General features: G+C 46.6%; 3 protein-coding genes and 1 long non-coding RNA gene across 6 annotated transcripts in view; 3 read left to right on the top strand and 1 right to left on the bottom strand.

Moving 5' to 3' along the window:
- Positions 1 to 7,105, bottom strand: part of SLC3A2 (solute carrier family 3 member 2) — a 31,072-nt gene extending 23,967 nt beyond the window's left edge. Inside the window, exon 1 of the mRNA XM_005699799.3 lies at positions 6,797 to 7,105. Within this exon, the coding sequence (XP_005699856.1) occupies positions 6,797 to 6,923 (127 nt within the window). The 5' untranslated portion in view covers positions 6,924 to 7,105. The remainder of the gene's footprint in view (positions 1 to 6,796) is intronic.
- LOC106503744 lies at positions 7,248 to 10,567 on the top strand. 3 transcript variants are annotated; one of them, XM_013975926.2, is made up of 13 exons: positions 7,248 to 7,327; positions 7,669 to 7,718; positions 7,979 to 8,062; positions 8,293 to 8,343; positions 8,688 to 8,722; positions 8,823 to 8,865; positions 8,949 to 9,028; positions 9,125 to 9,173; positions 9,354 to 9,382; positions 9,596 to 9,632; positions 10,007 to 10,060; positions 10,302 to 10,331; positions 10,459 to 10,567. In XM_013975926.2, exons 6-13 carry the CDS (start codon positions 8,823 to 8,825, stop codon positions 10,464 to 10,466), a joined length of 330 nt encoding a protein of 109 aa, XP_013831380.1. In that variant the 5' UTR covers positions 7,248 to 7,327; positions 7,669 to 7,718; positions 7,979 to 8,062; positions 8,293 to 8,343; positions 8,688 to 8,722; the 3' UTR covers positions 10,467 to 10,567. The 3 variants fall into 3 exon arrangements, 2 of the variants coding, with proteins under 2 accessions (XP_013831380.1, XP_013831379.1); XM_013975925.1 differs by lacking the exons at positions 10,302 to 10,331; positions 10,459 to 10,567 and adding an exon at positions 10,142 to 10,295; XR_001917518.1 differs by lacking the exon at positions 8,949 to 9,028 and having other exon boundaries at positions 9,596 to 10,060.
- On the top strand, positions 19,233 to 25,253 carry WDR74 (WD repeat domain 74). The gene is made up of 11 exons (XM_005699797.2): positions 19,233 to 19,371; positions 19,453 to 19,559; positions 19,645 to 19,766; positions 21,732 to 21,807; positions 21,940 to 22,086; positions 22,253 to 22,354; positions 23,649 to 23,749; positions 23,841 to 23,896; positions 24,231 to 24,376; positions 24,478 to 24,534; positions 25,033 to 25,253. Exons 1-11 carry the CDS (start codon positions 19,308 to 19,310, stop codon positions 25,210 to 25,212), a joined length of 1,158 nt encoding a protein of 385 aa, XP_005699854.1. The 5' UTR covers positions 19,233 to 19,307; the 3' UTR covers positions 25,213 to 25,253.
- Positions 25,261 to 25,833, top strand: LOC102186750. The gene is made up of 2 exons (XR_311210.2): positions 25,261 to 25,465; positions 25,573 to 25,833. It is a non-coding gene; the product is annotated as an uncharacterized LOC102186750 (long non-coding RNA).

The following is a 25,925-nucleotide window of genomic DNA, read 5'->3' as shown; positions in this document are numbered from 1 at the left end:
CCACCAAAGTTATAGCTAACAAATCTCATCTAACAACTACATATTCCCAAAGGGACACACTACTCCTACAAGTACTGCACTGCCAGGGTGACGCATGGAGCTGACAAAACAAGCTCCTATTCTATCTCCTTGTGCCAAAAACCAGTGTAATATGAAGGTGAAAGAAGAGAGTGAAAAAGCTGGCTTAAAACTCAACATTTAAAAAACTAAGATCATGACATCTGGTCCCATCACTTCATGGTAAATAGATGGGTCAACAATGCAAACAGTGACAGATTTTATCTTGGGGGGCTTCAAAAATCACTGTTGACAGTGAGTGCAGCCATGAAATTAAAACACACTTGCTCCTTGGAAGAAAAGCTATGACAAACCTAGACGGCATATTAAAAAGCAAAAACATAACTTTGCTGACAAAGTTCTGTAAAGCTATGACCAACCTAGACAACGTATTAAAAAGCAGAGACATTACTTTGCCAACAAAGGTCCATCTAGTCAAAGCTACAGTTTTCCCAATAGTCATGTATGGATGTGAGAGCTGGACTATAAAGAAAGCTGAGCACTGAAGAACTGATGCTTTTGAACTGTGGAGAAGACTCTTGAGAGTCCCTTGGACTGCAAGGAGATCAAACCAGTCCATCCTAAAGGAAATCAGTCTTGAATATTCATTGGAAGGACTGATGCTGAAGCTGAAACTCCAATACTTTGGTCACCTAATGCAAAGAACTGACTCATTGGAAAAGACCCTGACGCTGGGACAGATTGAAGGCAGCAGGAGACGGGGACGACAGAGGATGAGATGGTGGGATGGTATCACCGACTTCATGGACATGAGTTTGAGCAAGCTCTGGGAGTTAGTAATGGACAGGGAAGCCTGGTGGGCTGCAGTCCATGGGGTCACAAAGAGTCGGACACCACTGAGCAACTGAACTGAACCGAATTCCATTTAGTGAAGCAGTGCCTCTTGCTGCCAGGTGGGGGCAGGGTTGCTCTCTCAGAAAAATTACCAGACCTCTCTCAGCAGCTCATTTGAAAAGGACCGGATAAAGATCATTTGAAAATGTATAGGGATAGATTAACATATATTGAGTCCTACTCTGTGTCCTGTACTCTGCTAGGTCATAGGGAAACCATATATAACTTACACAGACCTGATGCCCAAACTTAGGAAGTTTATGGTGGGCAGGCAGAGTGGATTTGTCTTGGGGAGAGAGTGGTGGTGAGGAAAGTGATGAAGGGGTCTCAATGGCTATGCTCATCTGGACAGTAACCTAAAGACTGTGGCGGGGTACTGAAGAATTATGAACTGAGGCATGAGACTGGACCAACTTTTTTATTTAGGAAGATCACTCCAGCTTCAAGTTGAAGAATGGATTAGAGACAGCAAACCAGGGCCAGGGAGCCAGGTTATGTCTGTTGCAAAAACCTTGAGGTCACTGACCTGAATTAGGGTAGTGGCAGTGGGGTAGCTTGGACAATTGAGTGAAATAGAAGGAGTGGGTTCAATTCATTTTGGAAATGAATTTTGTGGACCAAAAGAATTTGTGAACCATCCAAGTAATACTGTTCATCCAGAAGGCAACCGGATGCATAGCTCTGAAGCTCAGGAAATAGATCCTGGGTTGGAGCTATAGACATTGTTGTTCAGTTGCTAAGTCCAGTCCCATTCTTTGTGACCTGGTGGACTGCAGCATGCCAGGCTTCCCTGATAACAGCGGCCATTAAAATCATGGAAGTGGATAAAGTGGCCCAGGCAGAGTAAGTAAAAAGCTAGGCCTCTTGATGAGGGCAAAAGAGAGTGAAAAAGCTGGCTTAAAACTTAACATTCAGAAAACTAAGATTATGGCATCTGGTCCCATCACTTCACGGCAAGTAGAAGGGGGAAAAGTGGAAGGAGTGACAGATTTTATTTTCTTAGGCTCCAAAATCACTGCAGAGGTTGACTGCAGCCATGAAATTAAAAAGATGCTTGCTCCTTAGAAGGAAAGCTATGACAAACCTAGACAGCATATTAAAAAAGCATATTAAGAAGCCAAAAGAGGTCCATATAATCAAAGCTATGGTTTTCCCAGTAGCCATGGAAGGATGTGAGAATTGGACCATAAAGAAAGCTGAGCACCAAAGAACTTACACTTTCCAATTGTGATGCTGGAGAAGACTCTTCGAGTCCCTTGGACTGCAAGGAGATCAAACCAGTCAATCCTAAATGAAATCAACCTTGAATAGTCATTGGAAGGACTGTTGCTGAAGCTCCAATACTTTGGCCATGTGATACAAACAGCCAACTCACCAGAAAAGACCCTGCTGCTAGGAAACATTGAAGGCAAAAGGAGAAGGGGATGACAGAGGATAAGATGGTTAGCATCACTGACTCAATGGACATGAATCTGAGCAAACTCCAGGAGAATAGTGGAGGACAGAGAAGCCTGGCATGCTGCAGTCCATGGGGTCCCAAAGGGTCGGACACAACTTAGTGGCTGAACAACATGTAACTGGAGGAACATTAATGTTTGAACAATGGGACAGAACATATACCTCAAAGGATCATGAAGAAGTTATTAATAGCAAAAACATAAGAGGAATACTAGAAGAGGGCAGCGTCCCAAGCACTGTGGAAACAGTGTTTTAAGAAACAGGAAATGGGGTCACTGGACATGGTAGGTCAAAGGGTGTTACCATGTGTTTCTGTGATGGCATAGAAAAACCAGATTTTAAAAAAAGGAACTGGGTGAACAGGATAAAAAGGTGCTATTGAGAGATCAAGTAGGATAAGAGAAGAGTGTCCTGAGAAAGAAGTGAGCAGTATTGTATAAATCCAGTGCTCTTAAACTTTAGTGTGCATACAGACCACCTGGGGATCTTGAATAAATGCAAGTGCATTTGGTCTGTGGAGAGATCTGAGATTCAGTATTTCTAACAGACATCCAGATGATGCAGGTGTAGACAGATCTTTAAAGTAAAAGACATTTGCTGGAAAGAGCAAGATAAGATGTTAGCCAGAGGGTGGCAGGGTATTAGACTTCCACTGGCATATTGTCTAAAGCTCCTTCCAGAGTCAGACTTCTTGAGTTTAAATCCTGACTCTCAACAAATATTTTCTGAATGAATAAATCAATGGGCCAACAAAAGGCAATGTACCCCAGGGGTTGTTAAAGTATAATCTTAAAAACTGAAAATATGACTCATAATTATATAAACACATCAAAGATTTTATTCAACCTATTAATTAAAAAGGGAATAAATAAAATTTAAAACTGGTTCAAAAGAGAATGCTGGGAAAGGAGGATCATCAGCTAAAAGTCCAGATAAGAATGATATGAATTTGCCTTCTAATAGATAGATACAAAACCAGCCAATGTCTTAGAAGGCTGCTGCTGCTGCTAAGTTGCTTCAGTCATGTCCGACTCTGTGCGATCCCACAGACAGCAGCCCACCAGGCTCCCCTGTCCCTGGGATTCTCCAGGCAAGAATACTGGAGTGGGTTGCCATTTCCTTCTCCGTCTTAGAAGGCAATCTTATCAAATTACAAAATACCTAGAGCAACAATAAAAAGGACATCAAACGAAGGCACACGCCCCACTGGAAAACCAGGCAATCCCCAAGTTAGGTAGGCCTGCTTTACCTTTATCAAAAGGACACCTAGTAATAACTTTTGCCTATTTCCAAGTTTTGGATCATTTTTAACAGGGTCAAAAGTAGAGACTAGATTTGAATAACAGCTCTGCCACACTAGTTATGTGTCCTTGAGTAAGTAACTTGATATAAAATTCAGTTTTCTTATTTGTAAAATGAGGATGGTAACCACAAAAACTATTTTTCAAATTGAGGTAACATGCGCCAAGCACTCAGTACAGTGCCAGGAAAGTGCCATAGAAAGCACTTCATATATGTTAACATTAAAACACCTCCACCAACTCTTTCATCTCGTTTTTCTCATTTCCCTTTATGTAACAGTCCAACCTTTTTGCACCACTTTTGCAAATATATTTACACATGCACACACACACACATTTCATTTAATTTTGTGTGTGGCCATCCTGCATGGATAGACCAGGGATCAAAACCGTGCCCCCTGTGGTGAAAGCTCAGAGTCTTAACCATTGTATCACCAGCAAAGTCGAATTTTCACCACAGCATTTAACTCCACTTGACGTATTATTCGTCTGTTTCTGTGTTTTCTTCCAGAATATAAGCTCCAAGGGAGCATAAGGGGACAGTCTGCTTTGTTCCTTGTTGTATCTCCTGTACCCAGTAGATGCTCAACAGATAAATAGTATTGGTAAAATAAACGTTAAGTGAAGGTCATGGCCATGATCTCCAACTGCCAAGAATACTGGCTTTTTTTTTCGTTTTGATGTTTAAGTCACTCAACCTGTTAACAACTTCCAAAAAAAATATCCAATCTTTAACATTCCCTCTTTCTAAAGTGGATTCTCTATTACTACAGAAGTTGATGCAAACTCACTCATGGGCCACCTTGGGTATACAGGCATATTCTGATTGGCTCAGAGAAAATGCTTAAAATTTTAAGTAACATGCCAACATTTTTCAGGAGCAAATTAATCAACAATTTTGGTTTTCTGGATTCTCCTGATCAAATTTTTCAGACAATATTCTGGCAAGGCACACTCAGCAGAAGCAAAGACAAGCATATCAAGATCCCTATCAGGCTCCTATGGCTTACCTGCATTACTTATATTCCTGCAGGTGTGAGTTGAGGACTTCTGATGTATTATAAATCATTCCTATTTCCCTTTCATCATGCTTGAATCCACTTATCTGTTGCCTAAATTACTGTGACAATCTAATTAATGTCCTGTCTCAACTTACCCCTTTTTTTCCCACCTTGCTCTGTGTAGTGTGTGGGATCTTAGCTTCCCAAGCAGGAATCAAATCCATGCTCCATGCAGTGGAGGCAGAGTCTTAACCAGTCTTAACGGGACCACCAGGTTAAGTCCTTGTTTATAGGTTATTCTACCTATAGTTCAAATTATTTAGCTTTGTATTTCAAGCCCTTCTCATTTGGCCTTCCCTAGGAAATCTTTTCCAACTTTATATTCTATGATTCCCCTTCAACCCATCTTTCATGAACTATATTTATACACTTTTCCAGCTCCAATCTTGTCACTCAGATTATTTCTCTAACTTGAATTTCCTTCCTGGCTCTGTTTATTTACCCTTTAAGGCCCACAAACATTCTCCAAATACCATGCCCACAAACAACCTCCTTGCCTACTCTGGACCTTCTGAATTTTCCTTAACTTATCTGTTTCATTTTCTATACATTTTGTTACAACTTTTCAATCACCCACTTGGACAAGCATCTAACATTGTTGAATACATGAATTCAGTCTAGCTATAGTAACATTTTTCAAATTGGGATTCTTTTGGTATTTGTTTTGTCACTTACGTTTCGCTGAGACATGCATGGGGACAACACTGCCACCAAAGTAGTGAAAATTGGTTCTTTTGGAGCAGGAAGAGGGCAGAAAATCCTAGATATTAAACAGAAGCTTTCTGGCCCTCTAAAGGGCGGCAGTATATAAGCAAATACACAGTTATAGGTGTTAGTTGCTCAGTCATGCCCGACTCTTCACAACCCCATGGACTACAGCCCACCAGGCTCCTGTGTCCATGAGATTTTCCAGGCAAGGATATTGGAGTGGGTTGCCATTTCCTTCTCCAGGGGATCTTCCCAACTCAGGGATCGAACCCGGGTCTCCTGCACTGCAGGCAGATTCTTTACGGACTGAACTACAAGGGAAGCCCTACACAGTTATATTAAGTTAGAGGGGGAAATGCTTTTTAGTTTTAAAGGCTCCTGGAGAGAGGAAGACAACAAGAAAAAAAATTGAGAAACAGTATCCAAGGATCATGCCATTTGTTTCCTGTGTACTTGTTTGCCCCCTAAATACCCAGAGAAGTGATAGTGATCAAAAGTGCAAGTTCTGTCATCAAGACTGCCTGGGCTGATTTGCACCTGGGCTGATATTTCTTAGCTGGGTAACTCTGAGCAAGTTAATTAACCCCTCCAGATCTCAGGCTCCTCATCCCTAACATTACCTTATGGCCTCCTCCTAGGGTTGTAGTAGTAAATGAGATCATCCAGGAGACCACACAGTAAGGGCTTAATAAATGGTTATAAAATGTACATATAATACATTTTTAAAACGGTCATGTACCCTAGGTATGCATTACAAATGATTAAACTACAACTGGTTGTCCTCACTAACAAGGGTATAGATGACTGGAACCACCCTGCCTGTCAGGCAGGAGTTGTACGCGGCTCTGCAAAAGCTTTTTACACCTAGATTCCCTCCAGGTAATCTGCATTAAGGGGCTTCCCAGGTGGCGAAGTTGGTAGACTCCCCCTGCCAAGGCAGAAGAGGAAGGAGACGCGAGTTCGATCCCAGGGTTGGGAAGATCTCTTGGAGTAGGGAGGAGCCCCTGGAGTAGGAAATGGCCTCCAGTATTCTTGCCTGGAAAATTCCATGGACAGAGGAGCCTGGCCGGCTACAGTCCATGGGATCGCAGAGTCAAACACGACTGAGCACACACACACACACACACACACACACACACAATGTCCTTAAAACGGCGTTTTAAATGTCGGCTAACGCTAGCCACACTACACGCTCCTAGCAAAATCGGACCAGACAGTAGGACAAAGGTGGCCGGTTACAGAAAATATCCTAAAACTGTTATAATATTTCAAGAGCACCTACAACCTGATTCACTTTCCCAAAACGGTTCCATGCAAGAGCCCTCCACTCGAGATCGGCCCGGGGCCCAGTAATACCTGAGTCGCCCCCCGCGCTGGGCCCCTGAGGACCAAGCCCCTGAGGACCAGGCCCAGAAGGCTCGCTGGGCGGCTGGCTTGGAACCGAGATGACGCCAGCGGAGGGTTCATGAGGCTCGTGGTCCATGGATTAGGACTCTGCACGCGGATCTAGAGTGTGTGCAAGCAAGGGAATGCTCAGGGAAGGGTGTGGGTCAGTCAGCTGTGACCGACACGGAGCGTCAGTCCAGGATCTGCGCGAAGCCGGTAACTCGTCGCCTCGGCGCCAAAAGAAGTCGCAGTAAAGAACCCACGGCACCACATTAGTCGCGCCTGCGCACACCCTAAGGCGCATGCGCACCTTTTTCGCGCCACCGCTTCAGGAGGCGCACAGCCTCTCGTACTTCCTCTAGAAATCTCTACCCACAATTCATCCATTTCCCTCTGCGCTTGCGCTCGCCGTAGTCCCGCCCCCAAATCCCGTGGGCCTTTGCGAGATAGTATTTATGTGTCTCGCGGTATCCTCTCGGTCTCATTTATCCACAGCTCTTGGTAAGTGAGTTGGTTTGCTGAGTTTTACGAGGAAAACGCCCGTGCAAACGTGTCCGGGCATTGGCTTCTCTTTGTGGTACCTATTGGGTTCGTGGGGGAGGAGAGAAAACGTGACCTTAGTGTTGAGGCCTTGAAGGGACAGGGGCTTTGTGAAGGACAAGATGGCGATGGCGGGCCGTGCCGACAGGCCTCTCTGTGATGAGACCCTTTTCACAGACCTGTACTGAACTCCGTGAGGATAAGAAACTCTGAGGAGGCCGGCCTTGCATGGCAACGCAGTCTTAGCTCCGGAAAACAAAGCGTTTACCAGACAGTGCTGACCCAATATCATTTGTTTGCAGGGTTCGGACGCGCGCCAAACGCTGAAGGATCTCAAACCGGTCTCATTGGAGTAAGTGCTCCTGGCCTCCCTATACTGTGCTTTTTTTCTTCCTTGCTGAATATGCGGGAGTCCGACGGGATGTGCTACGGGGATGATTTCAAAAATTGAACTCTCTCTTTCTGATGGATTAGTGGAGAAAACAAAAACTCTGAGTAGCACCATCCGTAGCAGACGTTTGGGCTTTTAGCCCTGCGTTGTTAAGGCACTAACGTGGGACAGTCAAACTACGAGATATAAAAATAAGAAAGGGTATTGTTTTTTTCTCCCAGATGTGGTTTACTTCAAAGGAGCTTACAGATTGGAGGATGAGACAAGACTTAACCCTCTGTGGATCAAGTGTGGTGATGCTGCAGGTGGGTACCCGATGCTTTATGCAGATGGGGGGTAGAAGCACAATATCGGGATGGGACTTGCTGGTTGAAATTGCACTGGCCACTCCATGATGAATGTAAAATGACAAGCATATGCCTGAACTCAAAAATGATGTCATCTTACTACTGAGAAGTGGGCCTGGAATGCTCCAGGGTCTTTTAATGGTAGTTCTCGAGTACTAAAAAATAATGGCTCATTTTTCTGTTTCCAGCATCTCCTCACCAGTCTTGAGGAATTCAACTGCCTCCCAGGGTGAATGCAGGTAAGTTTTCAAATGGGAAGTTTGATTGTGGTCTGTGGTGTTTTCAACAACCAGGAGAGCAAATGGTCAGTGGAGCAGTGTTTTTGCTCCTTCCAGCTTGTTCCTCTTGGAATGATTTTCCTGGGGAGGGAGTCGGCAGCCCAGCAAGCAGCATAGTTTTGTGAGGGTGTGCTCTTCCCTCACCCACACATCACTCACTGTCAGATGATTTGAATTGATAATGCTGATCCTCTGTGAGGTACCACAGTTAATAGCATGTTAGAGTTCTGATGGCAGTTTCTGTTAATGAAGAGATTTTATTTCATCTTAGTATTTTAGAGTAACCATTTTCTCCCCTTTTGTAGATTGTCACAGCATTAATAGAGTCATCTGTCTTACAGTAAGTTACTTCTCTCAGTATTGTGGGAAATAGAGGGATTTCTCTTGTTTCTGATGATGCTGTTTCTTGATCTTTTATTTTATCTTTATTGATTTCCTAGATGCCTCTTCATCTGCTCAGGATGACTCCTACAGAGTCAAGAGGTAAGTACTTGTAACCTTGCTTGTTGTTGCTTAACTCCAGTGCCAATGAAGAAAGCAGGCGTCCTGTCTTACCCCTGTTCTAGCCCCAGAGCCAGTAATGGTGAACCCACTGGGGCGAACTGGGAGAAAGGATGAAATTTCATTCCATGAGGAATTGTCTGAGGTACAGCAAATGAACAGCATTTGCTTGGCTTGGGTTATCCATTAATAGTTTTGGTTGTTTTAGATATTTTGCTAATTACATGATCTTCTCATTCAGGAGCAGCTTGTTACTATACACACTCCTGGAAAGCCTCCAGAGTTAAAAGGTTAGTTGATTAGTGTGTGTATGGCATACACCACCAAGTAGGCAGTTTCTATGATGAATCAAACTAGCTCACTATGACTTAAACAGTGAAAAGACATGAACATCTGAGAAACTGGGAAAGACAACAGTGGGGTACTGTGTGTGTGGAATTTGTATCACTCATAGCTTTGTCCTTCTGTAGGTACCATTGCCAGTTACCGTCGCTCAGAGGTGAGTGGTCTCCATATGTGTTTGTGCATACAATGTATTGAGTGGGAGAAAATGCCTTTTTAGGCATCTGTGATGACTTACATGGAATCTCGTTCGGCTGATGATTTGCTGTTGAGACTTGGATATCTGATTTTCTGGGAATGGTAGCTTAGACAGGAACAGCTTATAATGCAAGAAGCAAGCATTACTGACTTAGTTGCCTTTGTGTTTTAGGTACAGCTCCTTGTCTGGTGCCTGAGAATGATTTTAGGTAAGTCTGTTATCTATGGCTGCTATATAGAATTCACCATGTTTTGTTTGGTACTCTGAATAACTGCAGACATGACTTGCTAAATCCAAAGTAAGTTTGTCTTTGGCCATTAGTGAACCACCCGTGACATTGCCACTCACCAGTGATGAGTTCAATACCGCCCCAGTCTGATCACTATGACTGAAAGGTATTTCTGAGCTGTGAGTTTCCCTTGGAGTAAAAAGTGACTGTAGTGGGAAGTTGAGTGGCTTTATAGCCAACAGGAAACGTTTTGGACTAGCTCGTGATTCTGTAAAATGTCCATTGAAACCTACATAGCTTTTATAGATGGGCCTGTCCTGGAGACAGTTGACTTAGTTCCCAATCTTTTGCAGGGGAAAGGAGTAAGCCATCCATATATCTGCTCAGCTCTAGTCTGAAGTTAAGAGGTGAGTAAACTTAAACACAAGGTGTGTCAAGTTAAAATTTCCCAGTGAAGAAATCCTCACAAGTCTTACTTCCTGTCCTAGTCCCAGAGCCTGTAAAGGTGAACCCACTGGGGCTGGCTGGGGGAGAAGAGGAAAGCTTGTTCCAGAGGGAACTGTCTGAGGGATCATGAGAATCACTCAACAAGGCAAAGAGGGGAATAAATGACTGGTTGAAAGGCAGATTTTCTTTTTTTCCCCCTAGATCTGAAGAAAGAACAAAGCATACACAATGGTAAGTATCTGTTCGTGCACTTGTATTAAATACACTAACCATGTTTAAAGGATAACTGTTAAGCCCATCAGGTATATACTTGTGAAATTCCAGTTAAGAAAAAACTCATTTTTCTTTTTCTCTACAGGAATCTAATATGGAAGATATCAAAACTGAAAAATCTTTGTACAGATTGCCTGTTCAGCTTAGCATATTTGAATCATTTCAGCCTAAATAAAAATTTTTTTAAACCTTCATTGATTCCTGTGTTTGAGTGGGTCTGACTGGACAGAAATAATCCCAGAAAGATTGTTAAATGGCTTTCCCCATTTAGCTTGGCACTTTATGTAACCCAGGGAAGTATCATTCAGGGAGCCCCCTTGGAGTTCTGCATGAAAGTGTACTGAGTTTGAGTGACCCCTTTAACTGTGCTTAAAACCTTAAGACTTCGGGTACTAGGAGACAGTGAGAGACAGTGACTCACCGGTTAAGAATAGAAAAATTGGCTGTCAACTTTTGGTATCTTGTTGACCCTATCTTTCACATGAATCTCTAAAATGATTTCTGTGGAGCTTAACAGCCCTGGGCCTACAACCAGAACTTCAGAAGGAACTGCAATGGGGTACGTTATGTCACTTCAGTCCTGTACAACCCTTTGTGACCCCATAGGCTGTATCCCACCAGACTTCTCTGTCCATAGAATTCCGGCAAGAATGTATGTACTGTTTGCTGAGTCATGTCCAACTCTGCGACCCCAAGGACTGCAGCATGCCATGCTCTCTTGCCCTGCATCTCCCAGAGCTTATTCAAGCTCAGGTCTATTGAGTAATGCCATCCAACCATGTCCCAGACAGGTGGTCTCAGGTAATGACCACCTTTATATTTCTCAATAGAACGGGGAAATGGATGAACTAGAATGCTCATCTGCTGTTGAAACATGTTTAGAATATAGTTGTGTCAGAACTGGTAAAGTAGGCAATTTAGGGGCTTCTCTGTTGGTCTTTTTTTGCGTTTTCATACTGTTCATGGGATTCCCAAGGCAAAAATAAAGAAGTGGTTTGCCATTCCCTTCACCCTTGGACTGCGAAGAGATGATACCTGTCAATCCTGAAGAAAATCTGTCCTGAATTCATTGGAAGGACTGTTGAAGCTGAAGCTCCAATACTTAGGCCACCTGATACGAAGAGCTGACTCACTGGAAGAGACCCTGATGCTGGGAAAGATTGACGACGGAGAGAAGACGACGGGATGAGATGGTTGGATGGACATGAGTTTCAGCAAGCTCCGGGAGTTAGTGATGGACAGGGAAGACTGGCGTGCAGCAGTCCATGGGGTTGCAAAGAATGGGATAACTGAGTGACTGAACTGGTGGTCTAGTGACTAAGATAAATGTATACACACACAATGGAATATTAGCCATAAAACAACAAAATTGAGTCAGTTGTGAGGTGGAAGAACCTAATAGGTTTCCTTGATGGCTGAGATGGTAAAGAGTCCACCTGCAATGCAGACCTGGGTTGGGAAGGTAACGCTGGGGAAGGGAATGCCAACCCACTCCAGTATTCTTGTCTGGAGAAACCCATGGACAGGAACCTGGTGGGCTCAAGAAGGAGGTGATATATACTTAGAGCTGATTCACATTGATGTACAGCAGAAACCAACACGAGTTTAAAGCAATTATCCTCCAATTTAAAAAAATCCACACTTCCCACTGCATCGGATGCATGAGTTTGATCCCTGATTGGGGAATTAAGATCCCACATGCTGCACCGTGTAGCAGAAAACAGTGAAAGTGAAGTCGCTCGGTCGTGTCCGACTCTGCAACCTGTGGACTGTAGCCCAACAGGCTCCTCAGTCCATGGGATTCTCCAGGCAAGAATACTGGAGTGGGTTGCCATTTCCTTCTCCAGGGGATCTTCCCGACCCAGGGATCAAACCCAGGTGTCCCGCATTGGAGGCAAACGCTTTAACCTCTGAGCCACCAGGGAAGAAAACAAAAAGAGGGTGTAAATTGAGGGGCATTGTTATATCAATTTCATGAAAACATTAAGTTACAAAATTTAAGTGTACCCACATGGAAAGAATATTCCCTTGGCCTTGCCTCTCCATGACCTCTTCCACTTCTCTCCATTTCTGCCACCACAGCTACCCACCCCCACCCCCTAAGCCATATTCACTTCTTGCCTGGAGGATCACAGGAGACTTCTCTTCCTTTTCCCTGTAGACCTTAAACTTAATGAAGGCAGAGTCCATGTCTGATTTTGCTCATCATTGTAGGGTGTCTGCTCAAAGAGCATAAACAAATGGACAAATGGCCTCCCAGGGAGCCCAGGTTTCCAGGTTCAGGTGGGGCCCTCACTATCAGCCCCCAGTATCCATGAAGCAACAGGCAGGAGTCACAATAGATGCGAGTGACAGAGCTATTCCCTCCTAACCTTTAATTCAGAGGAGAAACAGGGCTACTGCCAACCTGACAGCTGAGACCTGCCAGGGAAAAGCCCCCGGAGATCTGTGCTTGGGACGCTTGACTGCAACCTGCATGGATGGACTGAAACTTATCTGGCTAGGGAGTTATGGTCTGCCCCAGGTTGAGTCTTGCAGAATTTAGAGAAGGTTGGGGTTGAAAGAAACTGAAGGGGCTTCCTTAGGGGTCCAGTGACAAAAACGAGCTCCCAATGCTGGAGCCTTGGGTTCGATCCCTGGTCAAGAAACTAGATACCACGCGCAGCAACTAAGAGTTTACATGCCACAACTAAAACCCAGCACAGCCAAATAAATATGAAAGCAAAGAAACTGATTTTTTTTTTTCCTGAAATACCTATTTGGCTGCACCAGGTCTTAGTCACAGCACCTGAACTCTTAGTTTCAGCATGTGGAATCTCGTTTACTGCACAGGGATCAAACCTGGGCCCCCTGCATCAGGAGCCGAGTCTTGGCCACTAGACTACCAGGTAAGTCCCCAGAGAAACTGAATTTTGCTTTTGCCTTTGTTTTAGTTGGTTTTGGGGTGTTTTTTTGTTTGTTTTTTTGGTTTTTTGGCTACTGTCATAAGTTGCCACTCTACTGGCAGAAAGTGAAAAGGAACTAAAAAGCCTCTTGATGAGGGTGAAGAAGGAGAGTGAAAAAACTGGCTTGAAACGCAACAATAAAGAAACTAAGATCACAGCATCCAGTCCCATCACTTCATGGCAAATAGAAGGGGAAAATGTGGAAACAATGACAGATTTTATTTTCTTGGGCTCCAAAATCACTGTAGATGGTGACTTGCAGTCATGAAATTATAAGACATTTGCTCCTCGGAAGGAAAGCTATGACAAACCTAGAAAGTGTTAGTTGCTCAGTCGTGTCCGACTCTGTGACCCCATTGACTAGCCTGCCAAGCTCCTCTGTCCATGGGATTCTCCAGGCAAGGATATTGGAGTGAGCAGCCATTCCCTTCTCCAGGGCATATTCCTAACCCAGGGATCAAACTTGGGTCTCCTGCACTGCAGGCAGATTTTTTACCATCTGAGCCATTAGGGAAGCCCCAGACAAACCTAGATAGCATATTAAAAATCAGAGACATCACTTGGCTGGCAAAGGTCTATATAGTCAAAGCTATGGTTTTCCCAGTAGTGAGAGTTGGACCACAAACAAAGCTAAACGCTGAAAAATTGATGCTTTTGAATTTTGTTGCTGGAGAGGACTCTCGAGAGTCCCTTGAACTGCAAGAAGATCAAACCAGTCAATCCTAAGGGAAATCAACCCTGAATATTCATTGGAAAGAATGATGGTGAAGTGAAGCTCCAATATTTTGGCCACCAGATGCGAAGAGGTGACTCACTGGAAAAGACCCTGATGCTTGGGAAGATTGAAGGCAAAAGGATAATGGGGTGCAGAGAGTGAGATGGTTAGATAGCATCACTGGCTCAATGAACATGAATTTGAGCAAACTCCAGGAGATAGTGAAGGATAGGAGATCCTGGCATGCTGCAGTCCATGGGATCACAGAGTCAGATGTAACTTGGTGACTGAACAACAAGTCACCACAAACTTGGTTGCTTAAAACAAAGCAAATATATTATCTTACAGTTTTGGAGGTCAGAAATCTGAAATGGGTCTCTCAGTAGGCTAAAATCAAGGAGTGCTAACAGGGCTGCATTTCTTTCTGTAGGCTCCGAAGGAGAATCTCTTTCTCTGCCTTGGCTGGATTCTAGAGGCCACCCCATTCCTTCACTGACAACCCTCTTCCATCTTCAAAGCCAGTGATGGTTTAGCAAATCTTTCTGATGCTGCATCAGTCTGACACTGAGTCTCCTGTCTCCCTTTGTGATCTTTGTAATTATGTACATGGAGCTCATCAGATAATCCAGAACGAAGAGGCAGATGCTAAGTTGCTCGGTCCTGTCAGATTTTTTAGCGACCGGGCTCCTCTGTCCATGGGATTCTCTAGGCAAGAGTATTGGAGTGGGTCTAGGGATCTTCCCTACCAGGGGGATTGAACCCTCATCTCTTATGACTCCTGCACTGACGGGTAGGTTCTTTACTACTGTTGCCACCTGGGAAGCCCAGTCCAGAACAATCTCTCCTCAAAAGTATTAATTTAATCATATATATGAATTACCTTTTGTCTGCCATGTAAGGTATCATAATGAGATGTTCTAAGAATTAGGACATGGGCATGTAGAGTCATTATTCTGTCTACCACAGTCCCTTAATTCGGCTTCTCCCTAGAGGCTCTGGGTTTATCCGTGAAGCCTGGAGAAATTGCTTCTGTTTATTAGGTACACAGTGTGAGAAACCACAATCTCTAAAGTCATAGATGATCACACTTTGCTAGTTGTAATCATATCAGTGAAAATAGAACGTCCTACTCTTGCTGGAATGATCTCAACCCAGGTACGGTGTGTGTGTTTGTGAGTGTGTCTGGGTGTCTGTGTGCTCAGTCGTGTCTGAGACTCTTTGCCTCTTGGCAACCCAGGAGATTCGTAGCCTGCCAGGCTCCGGAGACACGGCCTCTAATTTCAACCCAGATGTAGAGCTCAGTTAGTTCAGTTCAGTTCAGTTCAGTTCAGTTGCTCAGTCGTGTCCGACTCTTTGCGACCCCATGAATCGCAGCACACCAGGCCTCCCTGTCCATCACCATCTCCCAGAGTTTACTCAGACTCACGTCCATCGAGTCCGTGATGCCATCCAGCCATCTCATCCTCTGTCTTCCCCTTCTCCTCCTGCCCCCAATCTCTCCCAGCATCAGAGTCCTTTCCAATGAGTCAGCTCTTCGCATGAGGTGGCCAAAGTACTGGAGTTTCAGCTTTAGTATCATTCCTTCCAAAGAAAATCCCAGGGTTGATCTCCTTCAGAATGGACTGGTTGGATCTCCCTGCAGTCCAAGCGACCCTCAAGAGTCTTATCCAACACCACAGTTCAAAAGCATCAATTCTTCGGCACTCAGCCTTCTTCACAGTCCAACTCTCACATCCATACATGACCACAGGAAAAACCATAGCCTTGACTAGGCGGACCTTAGTAGGCAAAGTAATGTCTCTGCTTTTGAATATACTATCTAGGTTGGTCGTAACTTTTCTTCCAAGGAGTAAGCGTCTTTTAATTTCATGGCTGCAGTCACCATCTGCAGTGATTTTTGGAGCCCCCCAAAATAAAGTCTGACACTGTTTCTACTGTTTCCCCATCTATTTCCCATGAAGTGTTGGGACCAGATGCCCATGATCTTCGTTTTCTGAATGTTGAGCTTTAAACCAACTTTTTCACTCTCCTCTTTCACTTTCATCAAGTTCTGCGTTCACACTAACATAGTTTCTAAGGAAACAGACTTCAAGTCCCTTTTCAGTAAGAGCCTGACATTAATACTTTTCATACAGCTGGGCTTTGCTCTGAGCCTCTGAAGTACCACTTCTGTTAGATTTGACCTGCATTGCCTCACCCCCTCTCCCACCGCTGGTTCCTGGGTTTAGCATTCCCGAGGCTCCGAAACACTTTTCTCAGGCCGCTTTTTCCCCCGCTGTAGGGCCAACGGTGGGTAGTGGATGGCACAAACGGCAAGATGTAAGTGGGGTGGGGGCGGATGTTACAGTAAATCAGGGAGCGGGGAGGAGCAGACGCCAGCCTGGAGCCCCGTAATGCGAGGGGAACACAGTCCTAACGGCCAACTTTCACTGTCACCTCTGGACCGAGAGCAGCATGTCCTCAGTTTTCACAAGCACCCCATAAGAGCGGGTTATTATTCCTCCATTTAACAGAGGAGAGGACCGGAGCCTAAGCAACGAGCTTTGCGTGCATGCCGTGAGTGCTAAGTCCCATCAGTCGTGTTCGACTCTGGGAACGTAAACCCACTAGGCTCCTCTGTCCATGAGATTCTCCAGGTAAGAATATTGGAGGGGATGGTGCCCTCCTCCAAGGGATCTTCCCGACTCAAGGATCGAACCTGCCTCTCTTATGTCTCCTGCTTTGGCAGCGGGATTCTTACCACTAGTGCCACCTGGGAGGCGCAAGCAACATGCCTCGTGGCATCAAATCAGGAACTGGCGGAAAGGTGTCCCAACTCGGTTCTTTGGACACCAAAGTCAGCGGTCAGGGACCGCGGGCCTTTCCAAGTAAATGTCCGGAAGAGAGGCGCCGCCCTGCATCCGCTTCAACCGACTAACGACCACCACAGCTCTGCTGCACCTTCAGGCAGGGAGAGATCGCCAGTCTCCAAGGGTAAAACACCAGGCGGCCATAGAAATCGCGTCTAGCATGGGGACCAATCCCAGAAAGCGAAAGAGCAGTGGGGCGGGTTTATGCAAAATACAGAAGGAGTTAGCCGGAGGCGAAGCAGTAAAGGACACAACGTAAGGTCCAGTTCCACAATATTAATTATTACTATGAATCAGAAATGATGAGAAATTGGTTTTAAGCAAGACTGCACTTTGAGAAAAAACCTAATGATTAGGCCATAAAAGTCACCACAACCGCAAAAGCTACACTAAGAGTAAGGCTGGCCCGGAGGCGAAAGTGCTGTTATCGCTTCTCGGCCTTTTGGCTAAGATCAAGTGTAGTATCTGTTCTTATCAGTTTAATATCTGATACGTCCTCTATCCGAGGACAATATATTAAATGGATTTTTGGGATTAGGAGTTGGAATAGGAGCTTGCTCCGTCCACTCCACGCATCGACCTGGTATTGCAGTACTTCCAGGAACGGTGCACTCCCTTCGGGGGGAATAAATACTGTCTCAAAGAAAGACTTAACAATGATTTTACTGTGGATGTCTTTTAGCTAATGTAACGAAATAATGTACTAGTAATGTATGCTTCCCAAATTTAAATGTTTGCGTTATGAAAACGTTCTCAGAAAAAAAGCTATACTTTCTTTTCTTTGCTTGAAAACTTAATACACACTGTAGATTGCCGAATTTACACTAAGACCAATGGGGTCAAAATGTACGTGAAATAAAAAATCTGTAAGGATTTTTGTACGTGTAACATGATGGCGGCGGTTTCTCGGTGGTTGTGACGCGTATATTCGGGGCTTTTCAAGAGGTTCTACAAGAGCAAGTCCCTGTCAACCAAAAAAGTGGGGTCGACTCCCCGAGGCTGCAAAGATCACCTGGAAGAGAATAGTTTTTACCACTGCAATAGTCCTGTCTGGAGAATCTCAGAAAAGCCTGGCGTACTGCAGTTCATGGGGTCGCAAAAATTCAATTGAGTGACCAGTACTTTCCGTTTTCACCGGTATTCCTGTCTGAAGAATCAGTTGGGCAGACGAGCCTGGCGGATGTAAGTCCCTAGAGTCGCCAAAGCCGTCCGGTCCGACTTAGCAACTAAATAACTACAATTTTAAAAATAGTGACGTGCACATATTAGAGAAGTTATTTGCCGTAGGGAAGATACTGAGTAGTGCTTTAGTTCAGTTCAGTCGCTCAGTCGTGTCCGACTCTTTGCGACCCTATGAATCGCAGCATGCCAGGCCTCCCTGTCCATCACCAACTCCTGGAGTTCACTCAGACTCACGTCCATCGAGTCAGTGCTTATTACACCTCTTTATAACGGGTAGGTTTCCTGATCTAGTTCCCTCAACTTGAAAACTGTAGGTGTGCACCGGGCCTTACAGCGAGGAAGACTTTCGAGCAGAGAAATAAATGGTTGAACGTCTCATAAAGGGAAATCATAGTATTTCAGGGAAAGAGATCGTTCAGATTTACTTTAGGGTCTGTGAGGGGCAGTAATGGTGGTTGTGGTGTGTTTCCGCACGGCTTGCCTAGAATGTTAAGCTCCGGAACTTATTGGCAGTTCTCCAGCTAAGGTGGTATTCAAGATTGTTTCTCTGTGGAGGACAGATCTGCCAGGCAAGAGTGGGATGCTCTATGCTTACTGATATAATTTCAAGTAGCAAAGTTTCTGATAGACTTTTATTTCAGACAAGTCATTCAAAGAAGGGGGCCGTTATGAGATTTTAAAGTTGGAGCTTATCTTTGGAAAAACTGTTTCTTTTAATTTTGTAGATCTTCATTGCCCATGGTGCTGTTTTATACCATCAGCAAATCTGAATGTGAGGAAATAAAAGTAACGCCCCTACCCTTCACTTTCCAAAAGTGAAGCTCGTCGGTTTCATTTCCCCCAACTTTGTTCATTTTGTCCTATTACGCTTTAAGTTGAAGCCATGCGCTTCATTAGTGATTTGAATCGTTCCTTCAATGAGCTCTTTTCTTCTCTTGTACAGAAAACATACATTGCTTTAGAGCAGAGGAACAGACTAGGGCTGCCTGGATTCCATATCGTGGTTGAGATAGTATGCCTTCTACTCCAAATGTAAAATGGTCAAGTTACTGTTCAGATCTCCACAAACAAGTCTCCAGATTTCATTTTTGTAAAAAGCAAAACCAGCTAGCGGGGAGAATATTTTTTACTCTTCCGGTTCTTTAAAGGCCTAGAAATGGAGTTCCTCCGGATCCGACTAGACGCAGGCTGGTGACGCAGGCGTTGCGCCGGAAGTGGGAGCCTTGGGCTCCCGAGCTCCGCTATGGCGGCTGCGGCTGCACGGTGGAACCATGTGTGGGTTGGCACGGACACTGGCATCCTGAAAGGTGGGTAGCGAGGTCGAGCGTCGGGAACTGCGGGCTTCGCCATTTCGCTATTCTGACTCGATTGACGTCCGTGTCCCGCAGGAGTGAACCTTCAGCGCAAACAGGCGGCGAACTTCACGGCGTCAGGACAGCCCCGGCGCGAAGAGGCGGTGAGCGCCCTGTGTTGGGGTGCGGATGGCGAGACACAGGTGAGCGACCGCTGAGAGTCGGAGCTGGGAGTCTGGGGCGCGGCCGCCTCGCTCTCCTCGCCATCCTGTGCTCCTCTGCCCGCAGATCCTAGTGGGCTGTGCCGATGGGACAGTGAAGCACTTCAGCACCGAGGAAGGCAGGTTCCAGGGCCAGAGGCAATGTCCTGGAGGGGAGGGCACGTTCCGAGGCCTCGCCCAGGTCGACGGGTAAGACCAAACCCCTTGCAGAAACGCTCAGGTCGTAGCGAGAGCGTTGAGGCTCCCACTGGACGACCGAGTAGTGGCAATCAATCCTGAGGTGACATGAACCTGGTCTGCGTTACAGGGACGTTTCTCCTGCCTTCGTCCGTTCATTCCTATAACAAATATTTATGGAACACTTATTCGGTTGTTTATAGGCACTGGGCAAAATCCGAAGGCTTAGGTAAACCACAGTATCTGCCATCATAGAGTTTGCTTCTTCCAGAGTTTTGTTTTTTGGCATAATAACCTTTTGGATGACCCTGAGCACGTTATTTAATAGTTTGAAAGTAAAAGTGTTAGTCGCTCAGTCGTGTCCGACTCTTTGCAGCCCGCCGGACTCCTCTGTCTGGGGTTTTCCAGGCAAGAATACTGGACCGAATTGCCATTTCCTTCTCCAGCGAATCTTCCCCAGTCTGCAGTATCCTGCAGTGCAGGAGATTCTTTACCAACTGAGCCACTAGGGAAGTTTAGAATATGTTTTTAAATGCGGGCTAACAACCACCAACAAAGTGGCAAAGCTCCTAAAGAATAAGAAATGCTGGGTTGCAGGCTTAGTTTTCTTCTGAAGGTGAAGAGAGAGGCTATGAGCTGACTGTATAGGTTTGGTGAGGGTTAATTCTGACAGGTGAGTCTGGAAGGCTGGAGCGGGGGAGGAGGAATATTTGAACTTGGCCTTGAAGGTTGGGTAGAATTTTGACAGATGGAGAAAGGAGTAAGGGCATTCTAGAAAGAGGCTCCTGCTTGAGCAGAGGCCAAGGATTGGTGTGAGGCTACAGGGCACATCACAGGGAAGATAAACAGCATTTGGGGGTTAAAGAGAAGACTCTTGAGAGTCCCTTGGACTGCAAAGAGATCAAGCCAGTCAGTCTTAAAGGAAATCAGTCCTGAATATGCATTACTCCAATACTTTGGCCACCTGATACAAAGAACTGCTGGAAAAGATTGAAGGCAGGAGAAGAGAATGACAGAGGATGAGATGGTTGGATGGCATCACCAGTTCAATGGACAGGAGTTTGGGCAAGCTCCAGGAGTTGGTGATGGTCAGGGAAACCTGGAGTGCTGCAGTCCATGGGGTCGCAAAAAGTCAGACACAACTGAGCAACTAAATTGAACTGGGGGTTGAAGCCCAGGAAACTTTTTTTTTCCCCTTTTTAAAAATTTATGAGGAAGCATTTTAATATAAGATGAACAAGGTAAGTTGGGATTTAAGGTAAAGTGCTTTTAAGTGTCAGGTTGAGCAATCTGCGGTTTTGTAGGTAATGAGGCATGATTGGTTTCTGAGCAGGAAACACTGTGGTCAGAGCTGTGAGCCTGCAGAAATGTGGAGATGGATTGGAGACTGTTGCCACAGCCCAGGAAAACCCAGAGCCTGAACCTAGTTGGGGAGGGTGGGCAGATATAAGAAAAAGCAGATGGCTTGGGCTGTACAGATCCTGGGGAGAGATTGGCTTGTCTGGTCTGACACCCAGAACAGGGAACTTGAGAGAGGAAGCCGGTGTTTGATTCTGACCAAACACTAAATCCAGAGCAGTCCCATTTCAGTGCTTTCAGAGCTCTGACTCCTGGTGACCACATCAAGAAAGAGCAGCAGGGACAGGCGCCCCAGGTGGAGCTGTGGAATAGCAAAGACTTTGCAGTATCACAGTCTTGATTGCAGCTCTGATTCTGACATTTATAGCTAAGTGGCAAATCTTATAATTTTTTGTAGCTTCACTTTCCTTACTTATAAGACCAGTAAACCATTAGCTTGACGAGGAAATTAAATAACAGCCATCAAGCCCCGCCCAGACCTGAGTTACCTAGAGGCTTCCTTAGGAACAGGGCTGGTAGGAGGAAGTCTAGTTCATATGAATTTGGGGGTGGGTCGACTGGGGACAGAGAACACCATTTACCCCTGCTCTTTTAACTCTATCCTCCCTTTGCCTGCAGCACCCTCATCACATGTGTGGATTCTGGGATTCTTCGAGTCTGGCCTGACCAGGACAAAGAGGCATCCTCTGACCCAGTGAGGCCCCCCCTCATCCTGATCCTGATGGTTGGGGAAGGTGGGGCCCAGGGTAGAGCCAATGAAGGCTTTGGAGGAGGAGGATTAAGGATCTGGAAGTGACTCTCATCTCCCCTTTCTCATTCTTTTCAGCTCCTGGAACTGAGGGTGGGCCCTGGGGTATGTAGGATGCGCCAAGACCCAGCACGCCCCCACATCGTTGCCACAGGTGGGAAGGAGAATGCTCTGAAGGTGTGGGACCTGCAGGGGTCTGAGGAGCCTTTGTTCAGGGCCAAGAATGTGAGTGATGGTGGGTGGAGAGGACCTGGGTCCGAATTCCCATGAGTCAAGGCCACTGATTTTGAATTGGAGACTGGCAGGGTTTTAGGGGATGATGACAGAGGGCAGAAGGAAGGGACACACTGAGACCCTCCCAGCTCTGTCCCTCATCTACCGACCCCACCAGGTACGGAATGATTGGCTCGACCTGCGGGTTCCCATCTGGGACCAGGACATACAGTTCCTCCCAGAGTCACAGAAGCTCGTCACCTGTACAGGGTACCACCAGGTAAGGCACACATTTAACCCCTGACTTTTTCTGGGCTCACACAGCTTCCTGGAGAAACAGGAGGCTTGCTCTTTGCAGGCTCGGTCCCCACCATTTGGCACAGCCACTCTTCTTGCCATCCTTGTGTCATCCCTGAGCTCCCAGAAGAAGGACCACTTCCCTAGCCGCGTGTTCAGCCGAGTGGCTAAGCCAGTGACCTTCACTTACAACATTCTAGGAAGGAGTTGCTTGAATTATGATTCTTCCTTTTCTTCCCACCTGGAAGAAAGAAGGGAGTGTCCCCTTCATAGTAGAATCACGTGGGGCCCATGTTATGAGAAGAAATGGACTGGGTATCAAGAGAACGGGGTTCTGGTCCTGATGGCAGTCTCTAATTTGCTTTGGGACCCAACTGTGACCCTCTAGTATCTGTAATATCTGGCTAGTCTCTGCTCCTCATCTGTATAGGAAAGGCCCAACTGGGGATCTTTTCAGCTGGGCCTTTTTTTTTTTTTTTTTGACCACGCTGCGTGGCAATCATACTTCCCTGATCAGGGATCGAATCTGAAGTGGAAGTTCGGAGTCCTAACCATTGGACCACCAGGGAATTTGAAATTCTAAGACCCAGGCAGGACTGGGTGGGGCTACATTTGCCCTGCTTCCTCTGCTCTGCATACTGAAGTCTGCTCTTGGTAATACACTTCTGCTCAGAGCACATATGAGGGCTTCCTCTCTCCTTCCTGTCCAGGCTTAACTTTTTTCTCTGTTTGACTTCAGCAACTCTGACAGTTGGGCCAGCTTGCTCTTGCATCATGAAAGGGGAGTATAGATGGGAAGCTCACACATGCAGACCATGGGGATGCTGCTGCTCCTAGCCTGGGGGAACCTCTGTTCTCAGCTCTATATGTTCGTGTTCCTCAGCAGCTCTCCTCTACTCCTCAGCACTCAGAGAAGAAGGGTGTGTTTCAAATGAGAAAGTTTCTCTGAAAGAGTGGATTGTAAAAGCAGTGTATGGGGTAGGGGGGCTTCCCTGGTGGCTCAGTGGTAAAGAATCTGCCTGCAATGCAGGAGGCTCGGGTTCAATCCCTGGGTTGGGAAGATCCCCTGAAGAAGGAAATGGCAACCCATTCCAGTATTCTTGCCTGGGAAATCCCATGGACAGAGGAGCCTGGTGGGCTACAGTCCATGGGGTCACAGAAGAGTTGGAAACAACTTAGCGACTAAACAACAACAAATGAGGGGAAGTGAAGATGTAGAGGTGCCAGGGGGCTATGCAGAGTCAAGGTGCTGTGGTGATGCCTCAGCCTTCTTCCAGGTCCGTGTCTATGATCCAGCCTCCCCTCAGCGCAGGCCAGTCCTCGAGGCCACCTACGGAGAGTACCCGCTGACAGCCATGACCCTCACTCCTGAGGGCAAGTGAGTGTGTAGAGGGCAAAGTGGGGCTTGGGGAGGACTCGGGGGCTTCTGCTGACCAACCCCATGTGTGTCTCTCTGGTCTCCTCCTCAGTTCAGTGATTGTGGGGAATACTCATGGGCAGCTGGCAGAAATTGACCTTCGGCAAGGTGAGTAGACCAGGGAGCCTTGCAGGGGTCAGGGGTGGGGAGGAAGGGTAGGATTCCCCCCTGACGGGGCGGTGGAGCTGCTGAGCCCTCTTTCAGGTGCCAGAACCAGGTTCAATCCTGGTTCTGCCAACTGTGTGACCTTGGACAAATTACTTTGTCAATTCCCTGTGCCTTAGTTTCTTCACCTAAAAAATGGAGATGTTAATGCTAACTGCCATGTCAGCATTATGTTAAACGAGGATTAAATGGTGAAAGAAAGGGATTTGAACAGAAAACACTCAATAAATGGTTGTTGGCTGACCAGTTAGCAGTGATACCTGCCCCCCTTTTCCAGGGCGCCTGCTGGGCTGTCTAAAGGGACTGGCAGGCAGCGTCCGAGGGTTGCAGTGCCACCCTTCAAAGCCCCTACTAGCCTCCTGTGGTTTGGACAGAATCTTGAGGATACACAGGATCCGGAATCCACGGGGCCTGGAGCATAAGGTGAGAAACCACTCATTCCTGCCTCTTGTGCCCTCCTCCCTCCCCCATTCTTGTTTCTGTTTCAGCAGACTTGGCCCCTTAAGGTCCCTCATCTCTTCTAGGTTTATCTCAAATCTCAATTGAACTGCCTCCTCCTGTCAGGCAGGGATAACTGGGAGGTAAGCTCTTGGGTCTGGGAATGTGGGAGCTAAGGGTACAGGTGTGAGGATCTCTCTGTGAAGAGGGAAGGGAAGCAGCTGGAACTTAGACCTGAGACTGTCCATCCATCTGCTGGGTATAGTCCTGACAGGGTCATTGCCAAGGGTAACATAGCATGGATGAAGTGAAGTGAAAGACATTCAGTCATGTGTGACTCTTTGTGACCCCATGGACTGTAGCCCACCAGGCTCCTCTGTCCATGGAATTCTCCAAGCCAGAATACTGGAGTGGGTAGCCATTCCCTTTTCCAGGGGATCTTCCTAACCCAGGGATTGAACCCAGGTCTCCTGCATTGCAGGCAGATTCTTTACCAGCTGAGCCACCAGGGAAGTCCAGGAGCATGGATGGGCATGGTTTTTAGGAGCAGGAAACAAGGGGTGGTGCCTGGAGGAATGATTCTCCTCCCTGTGGGCCTGTTATTGTACCTCTGACTCCTGAGGGCTTCTCCCACTCACCAGGATGAACCGCAAGAGCCTCAGGAGCCCAGCAAGGTGCCCTCAGAAGACACAGAGACAGATGAACTTTGGGCCTCCTTGGAGGCAGCTGCCAAGCGGAAGCTCCCCGATTGGGAGCAGACCCAAGGCGCTCTCCAAGCCAGACGGAGAAAGAAGAAACGGCCTGGGTCCACCAGCTCCTGAAGAGCTTGTGCTCACTTTGTAAATAAACAGCTTAAAACGTACCATGACCTTGAGCCTTTTGTGATGGGAGAAAGTGGTGGCGGCTCCCTGAGCTGGGGTTGTGGGGGTATCTGACGTCACAAAAGCAGGGCCAGGAACCTGCCGGCTGGCGTGGGTGGCACCGAGTGCAGGGCCGCATGCGGGGCCATGGGCTGCTGCCAAGATAAGGACTTTCAGACTTCGGATGAGCAGGCCAAGGAGGCCGGGTCAGAAGGTGGGACCGGAGACACACCAGGGGGCCCAGGGAGCTGGGAGTGGGGACTGGACCACCAGGAGGTTGGACTAGGGAGACTAGAACTCAGCAGCCTCGCATCCTCGCAGGCACTGATGCGGACTCGGTGGAGCAACGGGATCGCAGGTCGAACGAAAGTCTTTTGATCACTGTGCTGTGGCGGCGGCTATCCATGTTCAGCCGTCGGGGTTCCGCTCGGTCAACCAAGAGGCAGGCAGTCCAGAATCCAAAGCCGGCGAGTAGGATCCAGGAGTACGATCAGGAGAGGATCCAGGAGGAGCCGGAGAAGGGGTGACTCCAGCCTCGTTCTCACTCCTCCCCAGCCTTCAGAGAATAAAGTTTCTAACGTGTACCTGCCTAAGCGCTTGTGCCTCGGCTTTGGGCACGTAGAGCGCGGGCACCACCAGGGTCGCGGGCTCTTTAAGGCTCCATCCCTGAGGCT

Source organism: Capra hircus, chromosome 29 (assembly GCF_001704415.2).
Source record: "Capra hircus breed San Clemente chromosome 29, ASM170441v1, whole genome shotgun sequence".
NCBI classification, from domain to species: Eukaryota; Metazoa; Chordata; class Mammalia; order Artiodactyla; family Bovidae; genus Capra; species Capra hircus.
Note: the sequence above shows the minus strand (reverse complement) of the source record. Positions and strands in the feature narration are given on the sequence as shown.